At 41.0% G+C, this 16,028-nt stretch overlaps 2 protein-coding genes across 7 annotated transcripts in view; both read right to left on the minus strand.

The window, feature by feature from the left end:
• STAT2 (signal transducer and activator of transcription 2) overlaps positions 1–9,808 on the minus strand; it is a 51,030-nt gene extending 41,222 nt beyond the window's left edge. The window contains exons 1-2 of one of the 5 annotated variants that reach the window (XM_072990868.2): positions 8,890–9,210; positions 3,842–3,928 (exon numbers count right to left, since the gene is read on the minus strand). The gene's annotated coding sequence lies outside the window, so the exon portion shown is untranslated. Of the gene's footprint in view, positions 1–3,841; positions 3,988–8,889; positions 9,211–9,620 lie in introns of those variants that run through there. The other 4 variants (XM_020784917.3, XM_020784943.3, XM_020784934.3 and 1 more) reach the window with 4 other exon arrangements.
• A 1,864-nt stretch (positions 9,809–11,672) lies between these two features.
• On the minus strand, positions 11,673–15,832 carry APOF (apolipoprotein F). Of its 2 annotated transcripts, none has more exons than XM_020784974.3 (2): positions 15,116–15,832; positions 11,673–13,279 (listed from the first exon to the last, which is right to left on the minus strand). In XM_020784974.3, the coding sequence occupies exons 1-2, from the start codon at positions 15,233–15,235 to the stop codon at positions 12,161–12,163; spliced, it is 1,239 nt and encodes a 412-aa protein (XP_020640633.3). In that variant the 5' UTR covers positions 15,236–15,832; the 3' UTR covers positions 11,673–12,160. The 2 variants fall into 2 exon arrangements, with proteins under 2 accessions (XP_020640633.3, XP_020640625.3); XM_020784966.3 differs by having other exon boundaries at positions 11,673–13,282.
• Positions 15,833–16,028: the final 196 nt, after the last annotated feature.

A 16,028-nucleotide genomic window follows, 5' to 3' on the forward strand; every position in this document is an offset into this window, starting at 1 on the left:
CAGACGATGTAAATAATGTTGCTGTGATTGGGTTCGTTGAAGAGCTGGAGCAGTTCCTCTCTTTTGGCGGGTAATGACAACTGAGTCTCTTCTTGAACACTTAACTTTTTATTTATTTCAACATTAGGAGAATCGATAACAACCTCTATAGGCTCAAACAAATCACCATCTGGCAACTGTCCATAGCTTGGAAATAACAACTCTTGGTTAGAACTAATATGATTTACTGTGGGGCTGGCCCAAAGCATTCCTGATCTGTGGGTTTCCGCAAAGGATCATTTCGGTCCGTGCAAATTGTCCCACAGCAGGGACGTCATGCCCAATCTCTCTCCAGGAATGGACTGTTGAGGGTGGGTCCCGGACGGATCACTTTCTTCAAGGGACCTTGCCCCCGCAGGAAAACCATGACCACCCATTCCAGTAGATCCAACATCGCGCTGCTCCCCTTAGGTCTCCGTGGATCCAGTAGCAGTCCTCCCACTTTCAAATTAGGGAAATCTTCTAGCATCCCATGCGTTCTATCATAGTCCACATCTTTCCCTTTCCCCCCTTCAGCATCTTTACCCAATTCTAATCCCGTTGGAACTCTGAACACCTCTTTCCCTCCACACTCTTCTCCTTCTTCCTCCCAAACTGGTAAAACAACTCCTCCCCCTTCTCTGCCTCTCTCTCTTCCACTAGAGAAATCTCCACATCTCCTTTCTCCCCCTTGATTCCCCTCTTTTCCTCTTTCCATATTTAACTCTTCACTTTCTCTCATCTTGGCTGACTCTATCTCCCGCTTTGTCTTGGTCGTCCTGAGTTGAGGGGATGGCTCACTCTGTTCTCTCCTCTCTTCTTCTACAACTCATGTAGAATAGTTCTACAACTGTGAAAACAGTTGCATATTGCACAGTAGAATCAAAACAAAGAGGATGTGAAACCAGGAGGATAGAACACAAAACCACGAAAGATGGCAGAACAGATCAGACAAGTAGGTGCAGATGTCAAAAGGGATTTTGAAACCAGGAAGTACAGTTCTCAACAACAGCCTGTAACAGGAAAAAAAAAAAACCCGAACCAAAAGCAAAACAAAACAAAAAAACATACTGAGAGATTTGCTCTAGCAGCAGTATTCTCAGAGGTGCTGAACAGCCTGAACTTTTTGGAGTAAATTGCTGAAGAACTTCCATCTTGGTATAGCTACACTAGCTACCAATATGAAGCAACCAACATGAATTTGACCCAACTCCGGGAGGCAGTGGAAGACAGGAGGGCCTGGCGTGCTCTGGTCCATGGGGTCACGAAGAGTCGGACACGATTTAACAACTAAACAACAACAACAAACACTAGGAAACAATCTAATGCTCCGAGTGAGGCCAACTGAAGATGTTCTTGACTTCCCTTTCCACTTGAAAGAGAGGGAAACAGAAGGAGGAAGGGAGCATTCTCAACTAGAGAGTGGTAGAAGTGTCTACTCCCTTGGCCAAATTTCCACTGGCTGTGTTTTAAACAGGACACTTGAGGGAGAACAGTCTTGGGGCAAATGAGGATCTACAGGAGGCAGGCCTTCTCTTTCCTCTGCCACCCCTTTCAAAGAGAAACCACACCAGCCCAAGAGCTGATCTAGTAAATTCTTTCCTGTACTAGTACAGCAGGTGACTCCATCCTTCAATGTCCTCTTGGTCCCAGGGACCGCAGGTGCCATGGGCTGCTTTAGTTACTACTCTAGACTTCCCAACATCATATTATTGCAGGTCAGCAACAGTGAGGCAGAAGCATGCACGGAGTGGACTTTTCCAAGGGAACAGAACTGTTCCTATTGCACACTCGCATGCAAGACGTAAGTGTGTCTTCAGTTATAATTCAGGGGTTTTTAAGAAAACACACACTCACATACTTCAGCTATTAAAGATTTGAGAGGCACTAGCCTAGACTCATAGATGAATGCTACTGTAAATTCAAAGAGTTACATTTAAAAAAAAAACATCGCATTGCAATCTACACATGTTTATTAATTAATTTCATGCGTCTTGAATTCCAGGCAAGGGGGAAAAGGTTATGGTGTCTAAAAGTGTCAAAAACAGCATTTTCTGCCCCCAGAAAAGAAACCAGAGGCTGGCGATCTTTCAATATTAGAATAACTGCAAGATTCAGTTAGGGGGCCAAGTGAGGTGCTCTGTACCAAAGTTCCGAAACACATTTCAGAGTTTCCAAACGTGTATAAAGCACTGCAGTGGTACTGCAGATGGTTTCGTTAGCTGCTTTAAAAGGGCTTGATTAAATTACAGACATTTAGCAGGAGTGAATCAGAATTTCTCTCTTGGTAACCCTAGACTCTAGGGTCCAGAGCAAGAGCTAGAAAATATAAAAGACTGCTGAGGGCACACAGAGAGATTAAGAATAATGGAGGCAAGCAATTGGATTAAAATGGGACACTGTGTAATATCATCACTCATAAGGGAAGGGAAAACTACATAACGAGCCATGAAAAACTGTTGCTAATTAATGAGTCCCTAGGACTCCTGTCATACACCAAGCCACACAACTGGTGTTTAAGGAGAATACCAGCAGGGAGTTGTTAATTACTGCACTGGGAATTTTTCAGAGAAAGTTACACCATTTCCCTCCCGCTGGCATAAGTGCACAGCAGGATTCTGGCCTGTCAAGATTTGGATTTTTTAATATGTAGAGTGTTAAAATAATTAAGAGGATATGGAAAAAGCAGCCCTGAAAATATAGTCTATGTTTTGTGATATCTAGATGAATTTACTGTACATGATTAGAAATGGTTGTCTGATTTCATTTTGGAATTGACCCTAAACAGGATAAATGCTAGCTGTGATGAACCCAGCCTTCTATTTTTTTCCCCCTACAGGTCTATTATAGGGCTCTTATGGGCATCAAATCCTCTGACATGACAGGCCAGTGTTATCAAACCAGCCGCCAATGACTGCCCTAATCACAGGCAAAAACCTGTGCCAAAAACATTAAGATTTTTTTAAATCACATGTTTAAATTTAAATTGGACTTCACAAAATCTGTATTGTGAAATACTTTTTTCTTTTGGGGAAAACATTCCCTGTGTGGTGAAACAATTTTAATTTAAAATTGTTATAGCTGAAAGTCTTCATTATGGAATAGGGATTGTAAATTCTAATTCTATATTGCAAGAAATTATACTGTATATCAATTTTTTAAAAGTTTTGTAAGCAGCATCCAACAGTTCTTTGATAAGGGCATCCATTTTATGGGGTTACACAGACTTCTATATAAATTATTTAGATTAATTTCCATTGCTTCCCTAGTAGTCAGTCCAATAGACCCTAGGAAAACCTGCAGCTGTCAAACTGGGTGTGTCTACACAAATGCATGCATTTCAACACCAGTATCTGGAAATGCAAAATAAAAGATCAGACCAACTCAAATTTTCTCAGGTAATTCCTAGATTTCTCTCTCTCTCTCTCTCTCTCTCTTACTCAACATGATATAATGTTGGGAATTTTTGAGAGCACTATTAAAATCTCCAGGATCAGTGGTACTGATTCCCTCAGAGTGGCAATTTTTTGCAGGCAAAGTCCTTGCTTCCCTTCCTCTCTCCAAGTGCTCGCTTTGGCAGATATATATATATATATATATATATATATATATATATATATATATATATATATATATATATATATATATATATATATATATATATATATATATATATATATATATATATATATATATATATATATATAGTTTTATTTAATAAAATTACAACATAAATAACACATATATTCTCCACAACACATTTGTGCTATATTACCCTCCACCGTCAGGATTATATAACAATACATTTACTACATGTACCTACAATTGTTTTCAGAATTTTGTTTCTTGTTTTAACTTGTGCATCCCATCTCCTTCCAAAACTGTATTGATTCTTCTGGTGGCGTATATCCTTTATGTTTTAAAAATACATTTTTTAATAAATTCGTTCCAAATTTGACTAAAAACATTCTCTTTCACTAGCCCTTTTCTAACTTTCAGTTCACAGGTCAGTTTGTCATTAATGACTAACTTCCACATTTCATCATGCTATTCTTCTAAACTCAACCACTTATTATTTTTCCAGTTCTTTGCCATTATTAATCTTGCAGCTGTCACCATAATTATAATCAGTTCCTTTACCCCTTTTTCTATTTGGCCGTTTCTAACTATGTTTAACAAAGCTATCCTTGGACATTTTTCTATATTTATCCCTATAATTTCTTTTATTTCACTAAATACCATTTTCCATTCCTTTTGTTTTTCTACACAAGTCCACCACATATGATAATATGTTCCTCTTTCCTTCTTACAACTCCAACATAGAGGTGGTATCTATTTATTCATCATATGCAATTTTGCTGGTGTTAAGTACTATCTCCATATAACTTTGTAGCAATTTTCCTTTTTTTCCTCACTGATATTTTTCATTATTCTTTCCCCCATATCATGTTCCACATTACTTTCTTCATTTCTTTGTTAGAGTCTCCTTGCCATACCTGTTTTAATGCTGTTGTTTTATATTCATCCTCAAGTAACATCTTATATATATTACACTTATTATCCCTTTTCTTTGGTAATGATCTTTCATCTCTTCTCTTTTCTCAATATTTTCCTTGAATTCAGTCATTGCCCCACATTCTCTTTTTTTATCCAAACCTTAGTCCAGTTATCTAACGGTCTTATATTTAGCCAAGTAAATCTTTCTTTTCTTAATACTTCTTTTATTCTCATTGTATCAAAGATCTTTATCCAGTCTTTAATTTTACTGTAATTGCTCTCTGGGACATGCCTCAAATGGTTAGTTATATGCTGTAGTATAATTTAATATCAGGTATACCCAATCCTCCTTTTCTTTTGAGGTATATACCATAATTTTTTATGGATTCTTACCCTTTTATTTTTGTTGCAATATCTATTAATTAGATCCTGCAATTCTTTTAATTACTTATCATGTATCTTTATGGGCAGCATCCAAAATAAAAAAAATTAATTTAGGGATTATCTTCATTTTCACTATTACAACTCTTCCAAACCATTATATCTTCAATCTATGATAATCTCGAATTTGTTATTTAATTCGTTTCTTCACACTATCTAGATTTGTTTTCATAATTTCTTTTGGTATCCTCTCTAATTGCATTTGCTAATAGTTCTATTATCAAAATAAACAGTATTGGAGATAACGGACATCCTTGTCTTGTTCCTCAGACTACGGTTATTTTTTCTGTCATTCCATCAATTACTATACAGTAATTGTAGCTGTGTTTTCGGAGTACAGTCGCTGTATAGTGTTTCTAAAATATATACCAAACCCTAATTCTTTTATTAATATCTTTACAGCTGTCCATCCCACCTCGTGGCGCAGTGGTTAAAACGCTGTACTGCAGTTAAAACGGTGCTCACATCCTGGGGTTCAAATCCCAGGTAGCCGGCTCAAGGTTGACTCAGCCTTCCATCCTTCCGAGGTCGGTAAAATGAGTACCCAGCTTGCTGGGGGGGGGGGGCAATGTGTAGCCTGTATAATTAAATTGTAAACCGCCCGGAGAGTGCTTGAAGCGCTATGGGGCGGTATATAAGTCCAATAAATAAATAAATAAATTGAAGGCCTTAAAAATATCCAATTATAGTATACCTGCTTTTATATTTATCTTTTTGTTATATTTATTATATCAAGTACTCTTCGCACTAAATCTCCCATTTGTCTACCCTTTATAAAACCATTTTGGTACTTACTTAGGTATATATTTGGCAACAAATCCATTCAATCTTTTTGCTAAAATTTCCATAAAAATTTTTGCACCCTGGTTCATCTATGAAATTGGCCTGTAGGAATCCCTACTCATTGGATCTTTATTTGGTTTCAAGATTAATAGTATCATTAAATGTTTCTTGCTGTGTTCTTAATATGTATTTTTCACAACCTCCTTTCCCACTGCACTGGGAGACACATGAATAGAGATTAGTAGAGGCTTGAAATTCATCTAGCAAGGAGACCGAGAAAAGTATATATTGTGGAAACATTAATACAGTGTGCGTGTGTATATATATATATATATATATATATACACTGTATATATGTATACACTGAATATATATGTATATATAAAAGAGAGAGAGAGAGAAACAAGAAGAGAACAGTTTTGGGGGAGGTAACAGTGTTTCAAATTGTGGTTGAAGTCACCATTTAATTTTATTTGATTTAAATGAAATCTACCCAAGGAGCAATGTTTCCATTGGTAACTATAATGGTTCACTTCAGCTTCTGACTAAGAGTAAGAACTTTCAGAAACGCAAAGTACAGGAAAAATCTGACATATCCAGAAGAAAGAGAATGAAAATTGCCCTTTGTCCAAACAACAGTCATTTTTTCCACTTTTATGGCTGGGTGTCAGTTTAATCCATTTAACACTAATATGGTCCTGTTTGCAGCATCAACGTTGTCCATGCATCTGCTCACTAGTCCTGCTTATATTTTGCCTGCCCCAATGCTAATCAACTCAGGTGGCCCCATCTTTGCTGTCCTTCTGCAAGCAGGCAAAGACGGTTCTCTTCAAGAAAGGCTTCCCTCAGTAACCAGCTACCTGTGTGTGATTTTTATACAGATTGTTTTACATTACTGCTTTGACTGGTTTTTTAGTACATTTTGGTGTTTTTCATTTCTCAGAGTGACATTTTTTAAACTGTTGAATACTTATTCATCTTTGCCTTAATATTACCTTTTAATGATGTAAAATGCCTCCTTATTTATTTTTCTTAGTTTTAAAATATCATATTTTAATGATGTTAACCACCATTGTATACTCATTGTTTTCACCTTTACATATTGCCTTTCATTGATGTAAATCGTCTTGGCTCCTTTTCAAGGAGAAAGGCCGAGTAAAAATATTTTAAATAAAACAAACAAACAAACAAAAGGCCCCCATTTGGGGGAAGAAAAAAATATTTCTTTTCACATTGTTGTATGTTGCAAAATTTGTCAGAAAGATGTAGCAATGGGTTGAGGAAAGTCAATGTACTGTATAAAGAAAAGGATTAGCTGGTAACAGTCAGCTCAAACACCATATCAGACATACATTGATGTCAGTCAAAAATCTACAAAGCTGGGAGGACGGGGCAGACTATGACTTCGTAGATGCCTGCGGCTGATGGAAGTTCCAAACCAAACACATTGGAACAGCCATAGCTGTTTACCTCTCCTGCAAAGCATCTACAAGAAACTTCCACCTAATCCCAACATACTGTTGGGCAACTCCCATCTTCGCCAACCACTGGCTATACTGACTGAGGTTGATGGAAATTATAATCCAACAATACATGGAGGGTGACATATTCCACATCCCTGCCATACAGTAAATGGAAAATCACCCTCACTCTCCAAGTAGGCCCCTTAAGGAAACTGTTGGATTTACAGGCATACCTCTGTTTACGAATGCCTCAGTTAACGTAATTTTTGGTTTACGAAGGAAAATCCATTGAAAACAACACCTCGGTTTATGGGGTTTTTTTTAGTACAAAGCATGTTTCCCCAGGATGCATTGTGCCTGGAGGTTTCTAGCGCCGTCCCCATTCCTATGGCAATCCACGTTTCAGTTTACAAATTTTTCGCATGACGTAACATCCCGGATAACTCATTAAATTTGTAATATGAGGTACGCCTGTACTGGAATCATAAAGTTAAAAAAGAGATGCCACCATTCACACATAACTTGATCCACAACCACCATCCTCATAACTCCAACATTAACCATTATCAGTATTAATCAATTTGCTAATTAAATATACACATTCTGAACTCAGTCCTATGTGCCAGAAAAAAAAATTGGTAAGAAGACCCTGCAGTCCAAATAGAAAATCTGAAGATAGAAATTTTTTTGATTAAAACATATTAATCATTGTATTTCAAAACAGTCCAGTCTTAAAAACATTTGTATACCTGTATAACTCTGAATTACACATTTGCAAAGAAGCTCACATGGTTTTAAACAAACCAGCCAAAGGGGACATATCTGATATATGAATAAGAAGTGCAGAATTGAGAGTTGTAATTCAAAATTCTTGGTAAAAATAAAGAAATGCAAATTAAAAACCAAAAAGGAAATAAAAATATTAAATCCAGCACTCATTTGAATAAGAGCTTGGCAGGGTCTTGGACAAGGCCTTTTAATTTTGGGGTGATATCACCAAGACTGCCCAATTTTTGGTTGCCACCAGGATGCCTAAATGCCTCTAAGTTAAGACATTTGTACAAAGGTTTTTAATGTTATCCCAGCTAACTAGCAGGTTCCTCAAGAGAGGCTAGCTGTGACCATCTAGGCCAGCACTAAATGCAGAAGAAACCAATGATGAGTTTCTAAGTGGGCATGCCACACACCAATCAATCTGTTCCTCTCTAAAATCCTGTCAATGTACTGTATTGTGAACCCATCGAAATTCAGAAGTAAGCCTCAAAAACTGAGCAAGATAGTAGTATAGGGTGTTACCATGGCATGGACAAGTCAGACTCTCTTTAGAAGACAGGAATGACTTTCAAATTGTCCCTACCCAAGATAGTTCTCATATGAACTGTATAAACAAGTCAGGGCGTGCTGGCCTGGCATACAAAGCAGTGACTGAGATATTTCTTATGGACTAGCCCTCACTAAGCCTGGAGAATTAATGTAATCTTCCACCTCAGTTTTACCATACATGTGTGTAGTTGTCTCTTCATATATTTCCTGTCTGGCTGGCATCAAATTTTCCCTCATGGGGCCAACTCAGGAACAAATAACTCCTCCACCACTTGACTAAGGAAGCCATCGGGATGATGGCCAGACAGACCAGAAGCTGCTTCCCTCTAATCAGATATTTTCTATACCTGCAGGACTGCAATACCTGTGAAGCCTCCAGTCAAGACATTCCTGGCAATGCTAAGTGAGGATGATGGGAGTGGTCACACAGCATGTCTAGAAGGAGTAGGGAGCCCTGAAAGCATACCGTTTACGGAACAAAAAAGCTGTTAATGTTGATGCTCAGACCAGAAGGTGAAGAGAGAGCGCCCCTCCCCAAGGGTGTTACAGACTTGAGAGGAGGAGGGGCCGCTGACAAGAGGACTGGAAACTTGGAAGTCAGCTGACGCCAAATAAGTGGGGCTCACACCAAGCAAAGGTTTTAAGGTGCCACGACACTCTTCGTTGATTTTCCTTTCCTCCCCCCCCCCGCACACCGTTAAGGTTAGGTATGCTTAGGATCCCGTCTCTTTTTGTTTACATCATTTGTCAGGCGAAGGTAAAGGAAGTCCTGCTGCCCATTCAGCAAGCTCTCCTTCCCCCGCAACCAACCGACCAGCCCCCTTCTTCGTCGCGGGTTTCCCAGCCTTGCTCCCCGCCATCTCCGATGCCTTCTGCCACCCTCTGGGACCGACGCCCCCCACCAGAACCAGAACCAGAACCAGAACCAGGCACAGGCACAGCCATCATCGCCCTTCTCCCCCACTTTGCCCTGCTACGCCTACGCGATCCTCCCCCCCCCCCCTCCTTTCGCTCCTGAGCCCCCTCCCCCTCCCCTCGCAGCATCCTCCGGCCGCCTCAGGACACCCCGCATTCCGCGCGCGCAGCCGCTACTACCTGCCAGCCCCCGGCGCGCGATTCCTCTTTCTCTTTGCCGGTCTGAGCAGCCTCGCAGGGCAAAGGGATTCCCACCCATCTTTCGCCTGATTGGACGAAGAGCCCAAGCCACGTCCCAACGCGGAGGGAGGATAGGCCATGAGAAAGAAGAGCCGGTCCGGGCTGCCGAAGATTTCGATTTCCCAGGTATGATGTCACTCGAAGGGGCGGGGCAGAGCATAGATGGTTTGTTTACACCAGGTCGTGTTCCTGAAAGAACATCGTCGATTGTTTGACAGCTCTTTGAAGCTTTCAAAGAAGATGCGTTACAGCGGGTTGTTGTTTTTTTTAAAATACCGAACGTCTGAAGAAGTGGACTTGATTCTCGAAAACTCACATTAAAATATACGCGATAGCCTTAAAGATGGCACAAGTTTGTTGTCCTTTTTAAAATTTTAATTCTTTCTTCTTTTTTTGGATTTTGCTTGATATGTTTTCAAAGCGTGTATAAGAAAAACAATTAGGACACAAATGCAAGACCAGGCGATGCCTTTATTATACCACTAAAATAAATAAATAAATCAAGGGGTCTAATGAAGGTATCGCCTGCTCTTTTGCAACTGTATTGTTTTGGAGACCACAGGGCCCTTTTCTGGTTGTTCCAGAACAAAACGAATAGCTTCGAGAGAATGTCTGAGGGAGCTCTTGTAATCGGGGAAACTCCAGAGTGAAATAAAGCTATTAGCTTTAAATGGGCCAGGATACTTTTTTTAGTTATATTTCTGATGCAAGCCTTTCATAGAATTTCAGGGGCCTCTGTCAGGTTTTTTGTCTGCATGGAGGAGAGAATTGGCAAACAGATAGGCTGATGTCAAGGCAGCAATGTGCTGTCACAGACAATAGACATCTTCTCTGGACCAATTTTTTGTCTGGTTATTCCCCCATCTCCAAATTTTATACCATTTTTGCCCCATTAAGGTTTCTGGAGAACCCAAAGCATGCTTTGTTGGTCACTTTTTTATTATCCAATAAAGGTTTTACTCAGTCTGGGACTGTATGGATCCTGATTTCTCATTAGATAGAATTGATTCCATCGTTGGAATCTGTTTCTCTACAATTATGGACTGGCCTCTTGAGTGCATATTAGAATGGAAAATTCTGCTTCAGAAAATGTGCAATTTCTGACCGACATTTCTATATCTGCAATAGACCTTTTCTCTAATGCAGGTCAACAAACTAGGATTTGTTAGGCATGTTGCTTGCCATTCTCTTGACAAATCAGGGCTTGTTCTTGGCTTACAGTTCCTAGCTTGAGTGACCTCTCTTCCCCACCTCAAAAATAATTTAAGAGTGCTTACAATTACAGTAAGGTTACTCTAGTGAACCCCTATTAACTAATTTCCTCACCTTTTTAAAGGTGAGAGACCTCTAACAAAATGTTGCAATGAAGTGTGCTGGTGTTCAGGTTTCCAGTCTCTTCTTTTCTGTCTCCACCTCCCACAGTTAACAACTGTTTACAGTAAATTATTACTAGACTCCATGAAGCCCCCAACCACAGTTTAGTGTTGTTCTTTTTCAACAGCTGTTCTGCAAAACTGGAGTTCCCTTCTGTAGACTTTGAATTCCCTTCAACCTGCTGCTAACTCTGTGTTGCTTGTGGGTCCAGCCAATTTCTATAAATAATAGCCCTCACAGTCTGAAGTTGGAAAGGTAAGGAATGCATCAGGGGAAAAATTAATCATTTTGTTCAAAGGGCAGTTGACCTCTTAGGCTTCTGAACCATTTCCATAATTACACCTAAACATTCCCACTGTAGCAAGCTCCTTCTACACTGTGTTTGAGAAGAGAAAGAAAAGCAATGATACTGTTCCTCTTCAACCATAGTCAAAATCAACATAACGCTCTGTGCTTTCCGAGAGCGACCTCCATGTGTTGATGAAGAGTGGATATGTGAGCAGGTGTCATGTTTGCAGATTGTAAATATTGTAATATGAGTTCTAATTCAGGTAGGATAAATGCAAATAAGCCTTGAAACAATTAACTTTTGGAATGACAGAGGCAAACAAGCTAGCAAAAGGGACAAAAGCAGTAAGAAGATATTTAATGGATAACGAGTAAGCAGGAATAAAATAAGTGGTACCAGTGTCTGGTGCTTCAGAAATCTATTTGGGCATTAGCCTAATCTCTGTTCGGACTCCCTGCAAAACTGCATCCTTTGGTGTCTAAACAACTTTAGACACCATTTTAAAAACCAATAACTATATATGTAGGTGCCCACATGACAATTTAGAATAATAGTATCCCCTATCTTTTCTTCTCCTCTGTTATCTGTATTCTTGAAGGACAAGCTGTGGATATTGTTTGCAAACATCAAACAATATTAGAACTGCTGGATAGCTCATTGGATTAGGCATTGGCTGCAGAGCCAGAAGTTGGGAGTTTGATTCCCCACTTGTGCCTCCTTGACACAGGCTGGACTTGATGATCTATAGGGTCCCTTCCAGCTCTGCAGTTCTTAGGTGGTGGCTGTTGTATTGCAAGGGACTTTTAACCTGGGATGATCAGAGTTGAGGCACATCTAGATGATGGTGGCTGGTAGTAGGAGGGGGTGAAGGATCTTCTTTCTCTTGATTGAAGTAGTCGATCAATCTATATATACCCACTTTGTACCCTGGCTTTAGCATTGCAGAAATTCCCAACGCAGCACCACCACCTACCCCACCAGTCATACCCATCAGTGCATCATAGCTCAGATCTATGGCACCCTCCAAAACACGTTCTTTTGCCAGGTCTGTGCAGCCTTGGGTGGCATAATAGACGCTGGTTCCAAGGTTATAGTAGGTACTGACTACAGGCACCCAACTTAAAACTTCATAGACTTGTTGCTCTTTCTCACTAAGACAATCTTCTGGGCTGGAGCGCTGGACTCTTGCAAGACCATGGCATTGATGTAGCCAAGAATGGGCACCATGGTGTGGTAGGAAGAAGCTGCCATCACGAGCCACCACTTGGAAGGAACTGGTACCATTGGAGGCTACTCCAGCACAAAGATCTCCCAGATGGCGACAAGCTAGAGCAGCTGATAAAAAATCCTTGTAGACTCTGTATGCCCGGCCGTGCAGGAGTGTTCCATTCACCTGCCTGAGGCCTCTGCAGTGCCAAGCTTGGGTGGGCGCTAACTGGTCCAAGTTGAATTGCAAAGCAACGCTGCTTTTGTTTTCATGGGAGGGACTCGGTGTGCCCAGGGCCCCTGCCATTGTGACCAGGAGGTGCTCCGTATCTACCTCTCCCAACTCTTTGGAGAGTTGCAGGATCAGGGTTTCGGCATGTGAGGGACAGCCTGCACTTTGCAAAGCAAGTGAGAAGGCAGCTCGAATGAAGTTCTGGGCAATTGGGGGCACCTTGGCAAAACCTCCTAAGGCCTCAGGCATCAAGTCTCGGCAGGAAACACCTTTTTGCGGCAACTGGAGCTGGGGAGATTTGGGGTTGAAAGAACGGAAGAGGCTGTGGAGAGCTCCAGGTCGGTATTCAGAAGTAGACTGGTGGGCTCTAAGTTCCGTTTCTTTGGGGTTAGCCATGGACAGGAGGTGTCCATCCAACCCCTGAAACATCAGAAGGCCAAAGAAAGCAAAGACAGCCATAGGTGACGGCAAGTACATGTTGGACTGATACTTTGCACCCTGCTGAAATGAGAAGAGACAATTAGCCAAGGCACCTCCAGTTCAGAACCTCTTCCAGGGGAGACATAGAGGGGTAAAGCAGAGAAGGACATCTTTGCCTAATGGGGCTTCACGGATGAAACAGGTCCAAGGTTGCCTCACTGCCTAGGGAGATTACAATAGTTTCAGCACTTTTTTGTGAAAAAATAGTGGGTTGCTTTTCCCCAGAAAAAATGTTGTTTACATTAATTAAAAGCTTTGTATTTTACACAAAATGGAAGTTTTTAAAGTGCCCAATACATTCACCCAAACATGCCCCCAGATGCAAAAACAAGAGGGCTTTTTAAGCTGATGTGGCTGATGGCCAGAGTGTGCTGGTCTTTTCACGCTTGTGAAGACGTGAAGAAAAAAAAAAGAGCATTCTATCATTTTTTTCAATTGAATGTCTTAATGTACGAGAACATGTTTAATTTTTGTCAAGGATGGTGTGTTCATTACATTCTAAAGTCCCAGGCCTACTGAGTTGGGCACTCTCCTTTAGGAATGGAGGAGAATGGCATTAAGCAGACTCCAGCAAAATCATACCAGTCGTCAGACAAGCTGCTACAGTTCTCTTCACATCCCAAGTCAGTCAATTAGTTTCATTTACTTAACCGACTGAAGGAAATATGGGACACTTCTTGTCTTAAGGAAGAATTTAGTTCTGCTGCCACAAGGGGAGGGAAGCATATTCTTGGATCAGCAATGAGCCATACTGGCTCCCTTGGAAGCCCACAGGATTCATTTCGAAGTGCAAATCTCAGTGGCAGAAAGTTACGAGGAGGAAATCTTTGGACAGGAATAAGGCTGCTTCAGACAACAGGAGAGATCTGCCAGGAGGGCTCCAGCCTGACCCTTCTCCCACATCCTTGCACAAATTATAGTCTTTTTGCATTGGAGAACGTGGCCCTTAAAGCAAAGCAGCAGCATCATGTTTCAAGGAGGAAATAGGAAAGGAAAGAATTGCTTGCCCCTTCTGCCTCCTGGGAAACTAAGATGTGGCATACTTTTGCCTCCTTCCAGGATCAAAAGCAGGGATGCAGGCAGCGGGGGGGGGGGGGGGGGACCAAGTGAGGGCACACATTAAGGGATCAATAGTGGCGGACCAAAGGGCGAATGTACTAGAAATGAAGGCGATCCCTGACCATGTACAACAAGTTATTTGCAAACAAATCAGCAAAAAACACAACTTTTATAAAAATAGAAATTTTTCAGCTGAGGGAGCCTTTCCTTTGTCATCAGTGCTTACAAAACAATGCAGACACAAGAAGTTTTTTTAAAGCAGTGTTTTAAGCACTGGTCAGGTATGATCTCTCTTTCTCTGTGTGCTTTGCAACTCTTTAGTCTGACAATGGGATGAAGCCCATCTTGCCCATTTAATGCTCACAATGTTATTTCCATAAAGGAAAAATAGGGACATATCCACACATCTCTCTGAAATGTGTGTGTGACTAAAACATGGAAAAATGTACACACACACATGCTTTAGGTAAACAGGAAAGTGCATGCAAAAATGGACAAAAAATTTCCACTCAGTAAGGCGGAGAAAATCTCACATCCGTTGAGGAACAAGGGCAAAATAAGCATGCTGTGGCAGAGGCTAGTGTTTCTTCCTCATGCCACTCTCCCATTTTAGAAAGTACAGGAGACTTTCCCATCTCTTTGGCAGGCTGCCTTGCCTTCAGAATGAAGTCCTGAAAATTAGTCCTTTACACATGATCTCCTTCCATCCCAAACTATTTACCGCATGCCTTGAAACACTAGCATGCCCATGTCTTCTGACACCCCTTCCCTGGCCACCCAGAGGGAACTGCTTACCTCTGTGGAGCAAAGATGTGTGTACAACACCTCAGGATGAGAATGAAGAGCTGTTGCAATTTCATGCCGATATATACAGCCAGTCTTATCAGCAGAACCAATTGCAACATGCCTCTTCATGGGTAAATGCTGGCATTTTCTCTCCCTTTGCAAGGGCCCTAAATATTTTCTCTTCTCCTTAATTCTTATGCCTGTTTGATTTGGCAGTTATTTTGAGATGGGAGAGAAAAGAAGGATCATTAGGGATGGGACTTTCATATTTAATGGAGGTTCATTGTGGGAGTGAAACGCCATAGCAGAATGAGGTAGAACGGCTGCTCCATCTGCATTTGGTGGTCTTACTGTTCCTCTCCTCAGTGGGGAGAAAAGATCCTGGCTGTTGAATGGACATCATGAGCTCTCTTGAGATTTGCAAGACCCCAGGGTTTCCCACGGAGCCATTCTCTGTCAGAATCCGTCCTCACATGGGGCTTTAGCAAGTGTCAGGGAATTTCATGATTGCAGGTTAGAGGGGCTGCTCTCCCTCATGCTTCTAGGGAGCTTTCACTCCCATATTCCAGTCTGGGGAAATTCTTGCCAAATTATCGGTGTGGAAATCAATTAAATACAAAAGTCCTGTCTCTAGCGATCAAGAGAAGCAAAGCAATTTGGAAGGTAGAGGTGAGGAGAGAGAAGCTGCTGCATGTTGGCTGCTCTTGTTTGCACAACCGAGATCAATACCCCTTTCTACAGCATATAAAGTTCAAAGCTTCTGGACGACCCAGGTTTCCTCACCACTCAGCCAAAATCCAGTCAGATTACTTGGGTCAAATATTTGGAAGACCTGAAAATATTAAACCTTGCTAAAACCACCCTGTTTGTATTGGGGAAAAAAAAAAAAAACCAAAAAGGAAGGTCTACATCTACACAGTCA

Source organism: Pogona vitticeps, chromosome 2 (assembly GCF_051106095.1).
Source record: "Pogona vitticeps strain Pit_001003342236 chromosome 2, PviZW2.1, whole genome shotgun sequence".
NCBI classification, from domain to species: domain Eukaryota; kingdom Metazoa; phylum Chordata; class Lepidosauria; order Squamata; family Agamidae; genus Pogona; species Pogona vitticeps.

Excerpts from the sequence above, each read along its gene's own strand:
- APOF (XM_020784966.3), bottom strand. The coding sequence starts at position 15,235 with ATGAAGAGGCATGTTGCAATTGGTTCTGCTGATAAGACTGGCTGTATA. Across the intron at positions 13,283-15,115 it reads CACATCTTTGCTCCACAGAG|CAGGGTGCAAAGTATCAGTC; the intron begins GTAAGCAGTTCC and ends TTCTCATTTCAG.